This window comes from Sceloporus undulatus, chromosome 6, assembly GCF_019175285.1.
Source record: "Sceloporus undulatus isolate JIND9_A2432 ecotype Alabama chromosome 6, SceUnd_v1.1, whole genome shotgun sequence".
NCBI classification, from domain to species: domain Eukaryota; kingdom Metazoa; phylum Chordata; class Lepidosauria; order Squamata; family Phrynosomatidae; genus Sceloporus; species Sceloporus undulatus.
In genome coordinates this window covers 69,490,875-69,506,990 of record NC_056527.1, presented here as the reverse complement: position 1 = coordinate 69,506,990, position 16,116 = coordinate 69,490,875, and the positions used below count along the sequence as shown (strand labels likewise).

Here is a 16,116-nt window from a genome sequence, read left to right as displayed (position 1 = left end):
TTATTGTTTCAACTTACTTATTGGGGAAGCAATTTAAAACTTGTCCCCATTTAAGAAGGCAATAGAAGACAAGCCAAAATACAGTTTGTAAGAACGCAGTAAGCTGAAGATGCCTGACAGCATCTTGTGTTCATTTCCTCCTCAGAAGGCAGAGGAAGCAACCAGAACATAAAAATGATGTCTGGACGCAGGGAAGGTAACTGTGTATGGGGGGGGCAGTGTCTATGATTTCATACATCCCTGAACCCCTGATGGGGATACATGCCACATCAGTGAAACCAGAAGTGATGTGGGACATTTTCAGACTTGGGAAGAGAGGAAATTTAAAGTGTAGGTTGGGTCTGCCAGGGGAGGAAGAAATAACTCCTTTTGGTCTTTGGGTCAGGTTTGGGGTAAAAAATATTTGGAATTAAAAAAAAAACTTGAGAGAGGCTTAAAGGATCGATTGTCTAAACGTTCATGGCGAAGCTAGATTTTGGTGTCTGTGGGGTCGATCACAATGTATCGCTTCCCTTAATCTTGTCTCAGTTTCTCCTTCCTGTTCAGCAAAATCATCGATTTGCCAAGAGTGTAAATATACTTCATCTACACATTATACAGTAATTTACTATGTGTCCAACTGAAATTAATTCTTAAACTATGTTAAAATAGATGGTAAAACTTTGGTACCTAATTGAATTGTTTTTCGTCGTTGGAGTAACTGGAATGAACTTCTTGCTGACCACAATCTTGAAATCACATGATTCATTAGGTTTCGTCTAGCGGACACTATTAATTGGATAAGCTCAAAGACGCTAGTAATTGTTAAATGGTTATATATATATATTTTCATTATGGAAAAGATAGAATGTAAAGATCGATATGTATGTATCACTCTTTAAAAAGCAAAGCAACCACCTTACTGACAAAAAGGGCAAGATTAAGCAATATTGTTATTACTTTGGCATAAGGCAGGTCAATTAAGTCCCTGTAACCCCGCTTTGGGTCCACTGGGTGAGCGGGAAAACATAAATTATTGTTATTATTATTAGTATTATTAGGATGAAAAACTTGGGTCACAGTGAAAATAATGATGTATTTTGAAGCAATTCAGTAAATATTATGTCTATTCCTTCTCATTTTCAACAGCAAAACAAACTGAAAGTTCCCAGGATTTTGGAATGGGTGGTGGGGAAGTCCATCAAATATTGCTTTTAATAAAGAATATAAGCACACTCAGCTGTACATAATGCTGAGGAGATAATATATCTCAGGACCAAGAGTATAATTCTGCGAAGGTCTCTTATAGACAACTTCCAGCATTCAGTATTTCATCCTTATTTAAAGACACGTCCAAAATTTTAATGTGTATTGGTGGGGGGGGTTCATGTGGGGTGTAGTGGTTTTGACATTTGGTTATGACTGGAGAACCAGAGTTTGAATCGCTGCTCAGCCATGTAAACCCATGGGTACATGGGCACATTACCTCCTCAGCCTCAAGATGGCAATGTCAACTCCCCTCTGAAGAAACTTGCCAAGAAAACCCCATAAGTCACTGTAGGGTCCGCCATAAGCTGGAAACGACTTGAAAGTACATAACAACGCAATTGTGCTGTGACTTAAGAACTCAGTTACGTGAAAGGAAAGTTAAAAACTCATAGATGGATGCTTTTTCCCCCTGCTTCATGGAGCTCCCGCACAAACAAACCCTTCATGCAATTTCCTTGTTTAAGAGTTTGTTTTTTTTTCTCTTCTACTTTTAGAACGTGGAAAGATGATCAAGAGATGCCGTAAATATATACACCAGGGATTTTCTGGCTGCTCTGTCCCCGATGCAGTTCAACCAGATTGCCCCCTAAGCAGCTTTGGAGATCAACAAATATCCCTCTCATATCCACACAGAAGGAGAACTTGTGGAACCAACTGTGGAGCAAATCCACAAACAGTCACCCAATGTCTTCAGCAACAGACCTTGGCAATTCCAGAGTCAGGTATATTGGCCTTAATTTCCTAGGCAACAGCATTGTGTCGTGTTATTTTATCTTATAATATAAATAGGAATTCTGGAAACTAAGGTTTGGTACAGAAATTATGGGTTTCAATAGAACTCGAAAGACATAAGGTAAGACTGACAATTTTTGTTAGGTGTGTATTGTTTCTGATGGCTATATATGTTTGAACATTTATCATTTTCGTTCTCCTAAAAGTTCTTATAGCTACATTTCCCATCAGGCACTAAATGTTAGATTCTAAGCAATCATAGGTTATAATCTGCTTAATCTCTTGTGTGTATTTTTTCATTGTTTTAATTTTTTTTAATATATGATTTGTAAGAAGACGGGCAAGTCTGATAGGACACCAACCACAGCTCACAAAAAGCTGGGAAAGGGTGTGGGGGGGGGGAACTACTGGGAGAAAGGATACAAACCAGAGGCTTTCTGTGACAGAAAGGCTGATAGGAAATTATTGCACAGAGTTAATGGAAAAGGTTCATATAAATAGGGAAAACTTTAATAGATTGTAAAAGGAAGTATGCTCAGTAAATATAAATTTATACTTTGATACATAAGACAGGAAACCCTTCTGTTACCTAGGTCTTCAAAAAATCATAATGAAAGGATGTGTTGTTGCCCTTTGTACATCTTTGGCTGAAAACACATGGGCCAAAATAAACACAGATTCCACCCACGTTCGAGGGCCGTAGCATGAGATTGGCGCATGTCCTGAATGCAGCAGGAACACTGTGCCGTGCCACACAAGCCAGACAGGCCCTGGTTAATATTGGTGCCGGTGAAGTTGGCTGCAAACCCGCATTTTAAACTATAAATCCCCTCATCTCCCCCCCCGCCCCCCAATTTGCTGCAAGGAAATGTTTCATTTATAGCAGCCAAGCAGTGTGTAAAGCCTTTTCCATCTCTTCTGTTGGAGAACGCTGCTGAACTGGCTCCAGGACGGGTCACACCTCCATGTAATAATAGGCTATATTAATCGGCGTTGCCCTAGGGTCTGGGAGTGGAAGTGAGCAGCCACAAATTGAATTCAATGGGGAAATTATTTAGCTCAGTAATGAGCATTGAGAAGGCCAGATAACTCCTGCTGGCACAAAGCCTATTTTAACAGTGTTTCTAAAAAATTAGAACTCCTGAGTAGAAATACAATTCCAGTTTTGTTAAAATTAAACGAGAGCTGACAACATGTTACACAAAGCACTTACACACCAACACATACCCAACAACACACACACACAGTAAGATATAGAAGGCTACCACTTGTGGGATACGAAATTAAAGGAGGCATGGCAATGCTTAACGAGTTCCAGAAGCCAGGGGCTCCAGTCTTAGTGAAAGCTAGTTGTTGAATTTGGGACCATCTGCCTTCAGAGAATAAGAGAGCTAGAAAATACCACAAGGGCATGACAGTCCCAAAGCCCCTGATATGCAGGAATCAATATAGAGACCCCGACAGATGGCCATCCAAGCCTTGTGGTTAAAGATCTCCAAGAAGGAGACTCCACCACATCAAGGAGTGGTGTTCCACTGTTTGAACAACGCTTTGACTGTCAGTTCCTCTAATGAGGAAGAGGATCCATCATTGAGCCCCTTTTTGGTCAAACCAGTCCACCAGTTATAAATCCCACCTAACATTTTCAGTGTCTAATACCAAATTTTACTAGCTTTTTTGCAAGAATATCATGGGACCGCGTAAAAGGCATTAGTGAAATCAAGATGTGCTATATCTACAGCATTCCCTTCGTCTACCAAGCTGGTAGTTTATCAAAAGAAAACAGATAGTCTGACCATGACGGTATTTTTCTGGAACACAGTTGGGGATTTTTTGTTATTACATCATTGCCGTCGAAATGTTGGCAAGTCTCTGGTCCTGCTCTAACTCTCTGTCTGCTCTAGAATTAATTCCTGTTTATTAATGTCAGACTAACGGGCAAATAATTGTTAGGATCCGTCTTATTTTTTTCCTTTTTGAAGATGGATACATGTTTGCTCCCTCAGCCCTGCCTGGGAGCTAACTCCTTTCGTGGAGGAGTTCTCCTAAAGTGTTGTCTAGGTCTGAGATTTTACCCTTGGTAATATTGGATTAGGTCTCTTCTGGAGAGACTTAAGTGTTTAGGATTAGACAAGGTAATTGCCGGTGTACTTCTGCTTTACTTATTCTGTGCTGATTTCCCTTATTTGGTCCTCTGCTCCATTTCCGTAGGTAAAGAGCCCTGGTTTATGAGAAGGAAGCAAGAAGGTGTTTGAGTAATTCTGCTTTGTCTCTGTCTGTTGAGCATTTTGCCATCTGTCTCGACGCATGTGGCCCTACCGTTTGTTCCTTCGTGATTCTTGTTGCTGCAGGACATAGTCCAAAAACCTTTGTGATTGGTTTTAAGCGCTATCGTAGCAAGCCTGGAGTTCATATCTGTGCGTTAGCTTTTTCTGACTTTACGCCCTGACATATGCTAGCTAGTTGGTTGGAAGTTCCTTTTGGTGAGTTTCCCCCTTTTTCATTGTCTGTATGCATGTCCATTTAAAACATAGCTCAGTGGTGCAGTGTTCCTTAGTGTTGTGAGACAACATCCCGATTGTTTTCTTTCATTGGGCTGTTTTGAATTGTGCCTTCAAGTATCTCCGTTTGAGAAACTCCAGCCTGTTCCTGAACTCCCTTCTTTGTTTTCTGGACCATGGGATGCACCATATTTCTGAGTTTACTGATTCAGTGTTCCGTAAGTCAAGAATGGCATGGTGTATGATACGCTGGTTCTCCTATTGTCAACGTGTAGAACACTCCAGGATACTGATGGGGGCACTGCCACATTAGGAGATGCCCACCCTTGCAAACACGCTTAACCAGGTCATCACTGTTGGGTGGGATGAGATTCGAAAGTTGCTGGATCCCTTTGTTGCCGTGCGGTCCACCGTTTGACAATTGAATTTGTCTTCCGGAGTAAAGGAATTTGCTAGACCTTGAGATGTTTGGCTGAGTGTGAGTGCCAATAGGCAAGCACGCTGAAGATGGCAGCAACATTGCTGAGGAAACATCAGGAGGAACTCTCTAGAACATGGCACACATAGCCCGAAAAACCACAAAAACTAACAAAAAATATCAGAATAATTGAAGATCAACCATCCTACTATATCTGTTCTTCTGAGTTGTGTGGCCATCTGTTTCTAGAAAGGGTATGATCCAATTCCTCAGTCAGACTTCAAGCCTGTATAGACTCCCCAATAACATCCCTGCTGTTTCCCTTAATTTTCATCCAGATGCTCCGTCACCTGGCTTACAGATTTGAGGTGAACATGTCGGGCGTAATAGCGTTCCTCCTCCTGTATTTCCTGTTTGGCCTATTTCAGCTTGAAAATGTTATTCCCCTCTATTGTCTGACATTCCAGTCATGGGACTCATGCCACTAAGGAGTCATTCCACTATGGGTTTAAACCCCATGGTCCCTACGGGGAATCGGTTTTAGTACCAATTCAGCAAGGGGGGCCCATGGTTTTCCCCCATTTTAACCTGTTCAAAAAACACGGGTTTTTTCCGTTCCTTTTGGGCTGAGATCAATATATTTTTAGAATAATTGCTTCAGTCCAATGGGAACCGGCGATATCAAATCTGCACCTGGCCTCTCCACCCCCTCTTGCCTCTCAGCACACCACTCTGCTTGCTATGCTGCGGACCGTCTGTCCGCTGTCTCCTACCTCCAGCCGCACGAGAATACTGCCCCCACTCCGCCGCCCTCCTCCTCCTCCTCAGGCAGCGAAGAGGGCTCCGGCCAGGGCCAATGCCGCCCCGCCGCCAGCACCAAGGCCCATGGGCCCGTTCCACCACACACTGCCAAGCCGATGCCGCAACAGGGATGATGGAGGGCAGTACCAGCACTCGCAATGCCTCTTGGATAACCCCACAGGGCAAGTTCCCAGGAGGAGTAAAAGTCATGATGAAGCATGGACGCCTCCCCGGGCCCCTTGGAACGGGTCTGCCTGAAGGGACCCAGGTCCTGATCTGAATTTATGAATTGGCACAAATAGTTGAATGAAAAGCCTTGCTGATCCATTCAGCCAGTGGGCTCAGGAAGGAATTACATGTAAACATACAAAGTTTAAAGCCCTCCTGTTGCAATTTTGAACTATTGGCAAAAACATTTCTGCCAGCTGACATGAGGGTGGAACCATCCCTTCCCAAACAGTGCAGCCCATGGATTTCAAGAGATCCAAAATTGTTCAGCGGCAACAACTGTGTACAGCGCTATAATTCCTTTCCCTTCCTGACCATGCCCTTCAACTGGGAAAGATATGAGATGCAATCTGTGCATCCCAGCTCTGCCAGCTTTTCCTACCCAGAGACTCATAATCTCTTATGATATGGCTTAAGGCTGTGCCCCTTGCAGTATCATTGGTTCCGACATGACCAAAGGAGGGCTAAGGGTCGAGTAGGGCCGTTGACAAGTCTTTCAGCCTGTCTGCCACTCATGGATCTTTTGCCCCAGGGGGACAACACACCGCCCGATGACATCTTCGCAGACCCACAAACCCACTGAATTCTGTACCCCTCAGCAGAGTCGCCTCCGCAACCACCACACACACACCTCTCTGAGGCCGTAGCAGCTACTATCCCTGGGTGGTACTCCTGGGTCCCCCGCGACATGTCCCCTGAGGACTGTCCCTTCTGCCCCTTCATCGTCATCCCTGGACAAGGGAGAGAGGCTCAAGATAAATCCTGTATCTGCAGCTCCCAGAATGATCCCTGGTTTCCCTGACTTCTGTGTGTCACATTCCCTCCAACTGTCTAGCTGCTTGTATGTGAGAGACTCCTCCGGAGAAAACTCCTGGGATGTGTTTCAATCTAGAACGGCTGTTTTTGCTTCTGCAGTAAGACTTCTTGCTCGCTGTAATATGGCTGAAGTGTAAATACCCTGGCCCCCAGCACTGGACCTTCGATTACCAAGAGGGTAGCTCACGTGCAATTTGATGCAGGTGAAGTTACCTAAATTCCATAGGCAAGAAACAAACGCAGAAGTACAGAAAGAACAGACAGAATAACTGAGTGGCTTAGCTTGTGAATCTGACAGGTTTTTCTGCCTATTCCCAAACTAGACCAAATATGTGGCCCAAATTGTTGGTATATTACGGCCTGAACTATGTCTTTGAATTATTGGAGTTGGAGTTTTTCCAGAAATTCCAAAAAAACAATGGGATCCCAACTGGTTGACGGGTGTAAACTTCATAGTTACAAAATGGATATTTTTGGTTGAGGGTGGTGACCATTGAGTTAATCAACAGTGATACAAAGCACGAACAATCCCAGGGACGTTGGTGTTGTAACTTATGGAAGGCTTCCCGAGAGATTGGCTTATTTGCTTTATGCGACAGGCTGTCTGTGTCTTTGCCTTCAGAAGAATGCACATGCAAGGGGTTGAGAAGCAGCAAGTGCTCACAGCCTTAATTTAACATAGGCCCTTTCCACATGTTTCTCTCGTTTTTTAAGTCGACCACTCAGGAGAAGTTCACTGTAAAATCATCAGGACCCGTCCAGGTTCAGGCTTTTTTTTTGGCTTCCTGATGTAACTGCCTATACATATATGCAATAAAAATAAGGTCCATTCCTTTAATTAACCAGTCTACAAACAAGGAAGATTTTTGAAAACCCAGTTTCTTACTGTTTAACCCTGACAACAAGGGTAGCCTTCTTCTTTGCTAACATAGCGATAATGTTGTCTGTGTTTTTTCATTATCTCAGTGGTTTTTTTCTCCTCGTTATACTGGTATTTTCTTAATTGATAAGATTGAGCCATGTCAATGATTTTCTCAACCATTTCATGCATATTGGGATTTGATTAGTTTTCCATTTTCTTGCAAAAACCGAATCTTGCCACAAGTACTAAAAACATCAAGATTCTATTTCTTGGTCCTCTTTTTTATTATTACATTTGTCAGATTCAATTAAATCCAATTTCGGTCTCATAATTAGTTCCAAACCCTAAGTTTTTTTCCGAGGCCATTTATTACTCTTATACAATTGTTTATTTGTTTTAGTGTGGTGCTTTCCTACACTTCCACCTTACATATGGATGTTTCCTATGTGCTACTTTTATTTCTTTGCATAGTACCAAATGCATATTTATATATTCAGCCAATTTTCTGGGTTAATACCATTTAGTACTCACTTTTAAAAAGGAGCATATAAATAAAAAAATTAAGTTTGTTCAGCAGAAGAATTAGTCAGGCATACTATAAAACAAGTCCACACCATAAACGACAGATGGAACTCAGTGAAGCCAGTACTTGCCCAGTTACCAATGCTTGCCCTGGTCAAATTTAAAAACCTCCAGTGTGTGTGTGTGTGTGTGTGTTGTGTGTATTTGAGTCACTATACATTATGGATCTTCCCCTGCTTCCGTTTTTAACCCCAAAATGCAATCTAATGCCATCTCTGCATCCTCCCTCCTTGCTACCCCAGAATGCCTCATACACATACAATAATAATAATAATAATAATAATAATAATAATAATAATAATAATAATAAATTCCTCACCCTAAATGCCATCTCTGCATCCTTTGCTTTCCCTCAGCCACCCCAGAATTCCTTACACACAGTAGGAAAAGCATTCTGTATCAGTTTGCCAAATTGAAAGAGAAAAATTTGTAACATTCGCATTGTAGCATTCACATATAAAAAATAATTTAGAAAAAAAGCCTCTTGCAGTAAAAGCACACACACATTCTATTCCAGGAGCAAGGAAATGAAAGCGAAATGTAGCACAAGCAGACAAATTCTATCTATAAATGTATCACCCTGTAACACAAAACATTCACGTAGTTTGTCAAATATATAAAAAATAAAAAATAAAAAGAGAGAAAGCTGCTTGGTGTGAGACGGAGACTTGTTCTGTGCCCTCCCTCTGACCTACCCTGAACTTCACCCTTTCTCCGGCTCCTTCCTCTTGCTCTGTCAGTCACCCCAATTGCCTTTTGCACCCTTTCTCCAGCTCCTTCATCCTCCTCCTCCTCCTCCTCCTTCATGAAGTGGAGGAATATTCTGCCCTCTGCCCTCCCTCTGACCTAATTCCCTCCCCTGAACTTGACCTTTCGCCCTGCTCCTTCTTCCTCCTCCTTCATGATTCTTCCCTTCATGGCCCCCTTCTTTCCCCGGCTCCTTCCTCCTCCTCCTCCGCCCGATGAAGCGGAGGCATGTTCCACCTTCTGCCCTCCCTCTGACCTAAATCCCTCCCTGAAACTGCCCCGATCATGATCGGGGACAAGTTCATATTCGCCGGATCTGGTTTTTTTTCAAAAGATACAGCATTTACTTTGCTTTCAAAAGACCCGAGCCAAAGGGCATTTGCCCCTGAATGGGTGTGGAAGCCTCAGATTCGATTGTGAAAGGACTGGGGCCAATATGAACTTCCCGTGGTTAATTCGGTTTCTGATCCAGGGTAAAAGGTAGTCTGAATGGCCCCTGGGTTGGCACCACTTTAATTGCCATGGCTGAATGCTATGGAATTCTGGAAACTGTAGTTTGTTGTGGCACCAGAGCAGTTCCCAAAATTCCATAGCATTGAGCCATGGCAGTTGAAGTAGTGTCAAACTGGATCATTTCTGCAGTGCAGATATAGCCTCCAATAGAGAGAGATGAGAAATTTGACCTTCCTTTCCTTCCTGTTTGCTTCCTCTGTCAACTGCCTATCTCAAAGCATTATGGACATATTACATCATCATCTGGCTTAGCCAGGGTTACTTGAGTGACCACTTGAGTTGTAAAGAAAAGGAAGTAACCCAGTATGAACTTTCTCCATCATGTTTTTCTGCCCTATGCTATCTGCTCTCTTCCTTTCATGAAGAAGGATATGTTGTAGTAAGTCTGCCTGACTGCGAATTACTTTTTAAAGTAGTTTAGAAAGAATTGGGCTGTTCGTGCCCCAATAATGTATTTCTTTAATAAATATTCTTCCAGTTGAAGATTCTAAACTTATTTTCTTTCTCCGTTTCGTTCTTGCAAATCCAATCTCCTAAATTAGCCACTTTTTGTTGGAGAAAAGGCTCTAGTAGGCCATTTTTTCCCATCCACTAAGCTGATTTAGCTACCAGTGATAAAAAATTATATGGATACTCTTCTCAGAGTACAAATATCTGGTTTTGAAATGGGAAAGGCTTGGCTGTTTTGGTAAATGATATGTGCTTGGTACCCTTGTTGGTTCTGATGGACTCACAGACACATTAAATACCATTGATCACTGTTTTCTTTTGGCTAACTTAGCCAGTATTCAACTTCAGAGACATGATATTATGTCAGATCTGATCCCAAACTGTTATCTGTGTGGAACACCAACTTGAAAAAGATATGTGGGAATGAATTTGAGGCGAGATTAATCAACACACAGGTCCTGTTGCCTAACAGAGCAACTAAACCAAGTGGAAATATAATTTGTTTTGAAGATTTGGGTACATTCCTTGGGTCTGGAGTTGTTCGTAGATGGTCAGATGAACATATAAGTGAGTTGCTGTGTTTTGTACATATCCTACAACATGAAATATGCTTTTTGATCACTAATACAAATATGTCTACACTCTTATGGATACACAGCATACATAACTGATCTATATACAGTGGTACCTCGGGATACGAAATACCCAGGTTACGAAATTTTCGGGATACGAAAAAATCCCATAGGGAATTATTGTTCCGGGTTACGAATGTTTTTTCAGGTTACGAAAAAACTTTTGGTGCTTTTCGGCGCTATTTTACACGGAATCGCGGCTTTTCCCCATTAGCGCCTATGGCAATTCGGCTTACGAAGGCTTTTCGGGTTACGAAAGCGGCCGCGGAACAAATTAATTTCGTAACCCGAGGCACCACTGTATTCCCTTTTGTGGTGTTGTACTTCCAGTCACTTTTAGAAAAAGAAGTTAATCTAATCACAAATTGGATGATGAGCATTTAATCAACTAAAATCTACTACAGTACTTACTTATTTAAAACAGTTGTACACAAACAAACAAAGGATTAAAATAAATTCTTACCTATTACTTTCCCTAGAAACAGTGACTTCAGTGAGCTGAACTGAAGGCTTGATGGTCCTGGAAGGGTATAGGTAACTGGGGGATAGTGGTCCAGCTGAAGAAAGATTAAAAGACAGAAGCCAGGTTTTTAGAAGATTGCAAACTTGGCATGGTACTGAACCAGGACTTGTTTGAGAAGATTATGCAACCATACAGAGATTTCTGCCACTCCAATGTTCATGTTACATTCTGCTCAAGTTCAGCATTCAATTATGATCAGGGCATTTATGGGCCAGATGCTTATAAAGGTGACCCAGTCCAAACAGGCAAGACAGATGGATAAATCAACTCCACCCTAGTTTTTAAAAATTTGACCTATTCAAAGTCTTATTGAGGAGGGAGCTAACTTGTTTTCTGCTGCACCAGAGACTAGGACCTGGAGCAGTGGATGCAAGTGACAAGAAAAGAGATTCCACCTCAACATTAGGAGGAACTTCTTGACAGTAAGGGGCTGTTTGACAGTGGAACACACTTCCTCAAAGAGTGGTGGAGTCTCCTTCTTTGGAGGTCTTTAAGCAAAGGCTGGATGGCCATCTGTCGGGGATGCTTTGATTTAGATTTCCTGCATGGCAGGGGGTTGGACTGGATGGCCCTTGAGGTCTCTTCCAACTCTATGATTCTATAATTCTATGATTTTCTTCCATCTCTAGAAAACAAAGACCATGTCTCTTAGAAAGGGCATATGGACTTTGGACAAAATTAGCAACACTCCATTTCACACATACATGTAATAAACTATTTTGCAGTTCTGTCAGCATCATAACAAAACATGTGATACCAGTTTTTAAAATAAATCAGCAGAACATATTTGTTTAAACCATCCTGTGTGTTACGCTAGCATAATGGATACATATTGCCAATAATACTGGGAGGAATAGGACCAGCTGGGTCATTTTCAATTAGAATAAGACAAAGGTAAATCAGAGTTTGAAGTATTATATTGATATAAACTAGTAGGGTTATTGCTATTGGTTTACCATGGTATACTGTGGTTGATGGCTCTTTACATGAGCTCTAGTAGATTACAGTGGTGGTGCTAAGACAGCTTAGTGTATGTCACTGTTTTCACCAACAGTATGCAGGATACTTTTTGGTGAGAGAATTCTCATCCCATGCATAACAGAACTAATAATTAATATTGCATTTATGGTAAATAATTAGTAAATGTATCATGGATTTCTTGTTGTTGTTTTGTGATTTCAAGCAGTTTCTAGTTTAAGGTAATGGCAAACTTGTCATAGTTTTTTCTTGACAAGATTTGTTCAGAGGGGGTTTGCAGTTGCCTTCCTCTGAGGTTGAGAGTGTGGGACAAGATCACCCAGTGGCCTTCAATGGCTGAGTGAGAATCTGAACGTTAGTCTCTTGCGTCTCTTGAGCCCTACCCCAGCCACTATACCATACTGGTACCCATGTCATGGATACTCATAGATATGACCAACAGGTAAGAGGGAAATAATACTGGGTGAATCCACTTGCAAATAAATACTTCACTTTTTAGCAAATACTTCCTTTTAAAAAAAGCATATTGCACTGTTTCACATTAACAATCAACCTATAACATTGGTTATAGGAAATGTTCTTATTCTTCCTGCAACATATTATTTCTACAGCAACACATGCTAATTCAACTATTTTGGCTCTTGTAAAGTAGGAGCGGTTAGCAACATGAATTATCTTGGGTGATGACTTTGTGGATATGTCATGTTCTTCATTGCCAACCCCTTCTTTGTCAAATAATTATGATATCCAAGCTGTATGATCTTTTGCTAGCCTGATGTAATCTTTCTTGCATCCTTCCATAGGTTGCTAAAATAAGTACCCAGCTTGTTGGGGGCAATTAGCTTACACATTGTAAACTGCTTAGGGAGTTCTTTGTGGGTTTTTTCAGGCTATGTGGCCATGTTCTAGAAGATTTTCTTCCTGATGTTTCACCAGCATCTGTGACTGGCATCTTCAGAGAAAGATGGTGAAAGGTCTTGAAGCCATGCCCTATGAGGAGAAGCTAGGGAGCTGGGAATGTTTAACCTAATAAAAAGAAGGTTAAAAGGCAACACACTAGCCCTGTTTAAATATCTGAAGGGATGTCATATCGAAGAGGCAAGAGGCTTCTTTTCCACAGCTCCAGAGAGTAGGACAAGGAACAATGGAGTCAAACTACAAGAAAAGAGATTCTACTTAAATCTCAGGAGGAATTTCCTGATGGTCAGAGCTGTTTGATAGTGGAATATGCTGCCTCTGAATGTGGTGAGTCTTCTGCTTTGGAGGTCTTTAAACAGAGGGTGGGTGACCATCTGCTGGGTGTGTGTGTGCTTTGATTGTGAATTCCTGCATGGCAGGGTGTTGGACTTGATGGCCCCTGTGGTCTCTTCCAACTCCATGATTCTATGATTATGTGACATTATGGTGGAAGAACCAGAAGGTGCTGCTGCTGTAACTCTGCCTAATAGCTAAATGGATGGCAGAGCACAGGGATGTCACTAGGGGGTGCAGGGGTAGGACACACCAGGTGACACCCTAAGGGGGATTGACACCACTGCTCCCCAAACATCTCCTTTTCCTACCTGTTTGCTTCTTCTGTCAACCATCTATCTCAACGCAGAAATGAACTGTGGTGTTCACCTGTTTCCCTTTAAAATGTTTGTTATGATATTGTAATTTAAAGGTATAATTTTAATTTTTCTAGTTGTTTATGTCAAAATGAATGCCATTACATTCAGTGATATACAGGAATTATGTGTAATATTGCTACAAAAAATTACTAAGGATTCTGTATGCTGTGATATGGGAGGAGATCAATGAAGGCACCATAAGTGACACCATGAGTTATTGCACCGGGTGATGCCAACCCTAGTGACTCCACTGACAGAGTGCACACATATTGGCTAGAAAACCTGTCCAGGCAAGAGTTTGCTAATGAGTCCAGAAAGGCACCAACAGAAGAGGGGCAAAATATGTGTTGGACTGCAACATGGCAAAACAGACCACAAAGAAGTGTCAGCAACTGGGACATATTTAAATTGTTGCTTTTTTGTGAAGTGGAAATGTTGCTGATTGAAGTGTGAGATCCTAGGAACTATTACTAATTACTTGGTGTGTATGCATACATCATGTGAACTGATAATTTAAATACAGAACACCCTACTATCTGGCCTGACAGCATCATATTCGTTCCCATGTGCATTTCTCTCCTGTTTCTATGCCCATTATACCCAACCATTCTGGAAAGGGGAGCACAAAAAATGATTCAATGGCTTTTTATGGAGTACAGACCATTTCACAATATAATTATGGTTAACTATTTTCTGAAATAGTTAAATCAAAAGATTGGTTCTGTGAAAATTTAAGAGGCCTGACAGCTGAAATGGACTGAATCTTTTGTAAAAGTTATGATGTACTGCCATCTAGTGGCTATCAAAAAGTGAGGGACAGGCAGAGGAAGAAGTCCTATTCATTAGATGTTGAAATAATCAATCTATTAAATATAATAGACCCCTAAACAATGCAAATAGTATAAAGATGAATTTTTTGAAAATATTATTATACCAACAAAGTCACAAACAATGAGATAAATAAAAATGCTATGAAAGCACTTTAAAAGCTGTCTTTGTTAATAGAAATATATTATTTATTGATTATAAACATGATCAATGCAAAGGTAAGCATTTACATTTTAAGTTATTTTAATGGGAAATGTGTAGAGATATGAATACTACCAGTGAAATAAATCAGAACACAAGGCTTAGTTTGGGCAGAACTTTTAATTATTGCATATACTCGACAATAAGTCAACGTCATATATAAGTCGAGGGCAGGTTTTGGGGCCAAAATTATGAATTTTGATATGGCCCATGGATAAAGGTAAAACTTAGGGGCATGCAACAAAGGAACTAAAGAATGAAACAAAGGAAAATGCCAAGGAACTTACAAACTTCCAGCAGTCATATCTGTGTGCTCACACTAAGGCTGGATAGATCATAGAATCATAGAATCATAGAGGTGGAAGAAACCACAAGGGCCATCCAGTCCAACCCCCTGCCATGCAGGAAATCCAAATCAAAGCATCCCCAATAGATGGCCATCTAGCCTGTGCTTAAAGACCTCCAAGGAAGGAGACTCCACTACACTCCGAGGGAGTGTGTTCCACTGTCGAACAGCCCTTACTGTCAGGAAGTTCTTCCTAATGTTGAGGTGGAATCTCTTTTCCTGTAGCTTGCATCCATTGTTCTGGGTCCTGTTCTCTGGAGCAGTAGAAAACAAGCTTGCTCCCTCCTCAATATGATACCCCTTCGAGTATTTAAACAGGGCTATCATATCACCTCTTAACCTTCCCTTCTCCAGGCTAAACATCCCCAGCTCCCTGAGTTGTTCCTCATAGGGCAAGGTTTCCAGACCTTTCACCATTTTAGTCACCCTCCTTTGGACACACTCCAGTTTCTCAATGTTCTTTTTTAATTGTGGTGTCCAGAACTGGACACACTATTCCAGGTGGGGCCTGAGCAGAGCAGAATACGGTGGCACTATTACTTCTCTTGATCTAGACACTATACTTTTATTGATGCAGCCTAAAATTGCATTGCCCTTTTTTAGCTGCCGCATCGCACTGTTGACTCGTGTTCAACTTGTGGTCTACTTGGACTCCTAGATCCCTTTCACACATAGTTTCATTCAGCCAGGTGTCACCCATCCTATATCTGTGCATTTCATTTTTCTGCCCTAAGTGCAGTACCTTACATGTCTCTGTGTTGAATTTCATTTTGTTAGCTTTGGCCCAGCTTTCTAGTCTGTTCAGATCATTTTGAATGCTGATCCTGTCCTCTGGAGTATTAGTTATTCCTCCTAATTTGGTGTCATCTGCAAATTTGATAAGTATGCTCCCAACTCTGTCATCAAGGCCATTGATAAAGATGTTGAATAGCACTGGCCCCAGGACAGAGCCCTGTGGGACTCCACTGGTCACTTCCCTCCAGGTTGAAAAAGGAGCCATTGTTGAGCACCCTTTGGGTTCGGCCGGTCAACCAATTACAGATCCATTTAACAGTTACTTTGCCTAGCCCACATTTTACAAGCTTGTTTGCAAGAATGTC

The 16,116-nt window shown here is 41.5% G+C and overlaps 2 protein-coding genes across 4 annotated transcripts in view; both read right to left on the bottom strand.

The window, feature by feature from the left end:
- Positions 1–16,116, bottom strand: part of CNTNAP2 (contactin associated protein 2) — a 1,400,287-nt gene that overhangs the window by 63,967 nt on the left and 1,320,204 nt on the right. The window contains exon 21 of the mRNA XM_042471198.1: positions 10,994–11,087. Within this exon, the coding sequence (XP_042327132.1) occupies positions 10,994–11,087 (94 nt within the window). The remainder of the gene's footprint in view (positions 1–10,993; positions 11,088–16,116) is intronic.
- The window catches only part of PIGA (phosphatidylinositol glycan anchor biosynthesis class A), a 579,723-nt gene that overhangs the window by 424,398 nt on the left and 139,209 nt on the right, over positions 1–16,116 (bottom strand). The gene's annotated exons all lie outside the window — the stretch shown is intronic.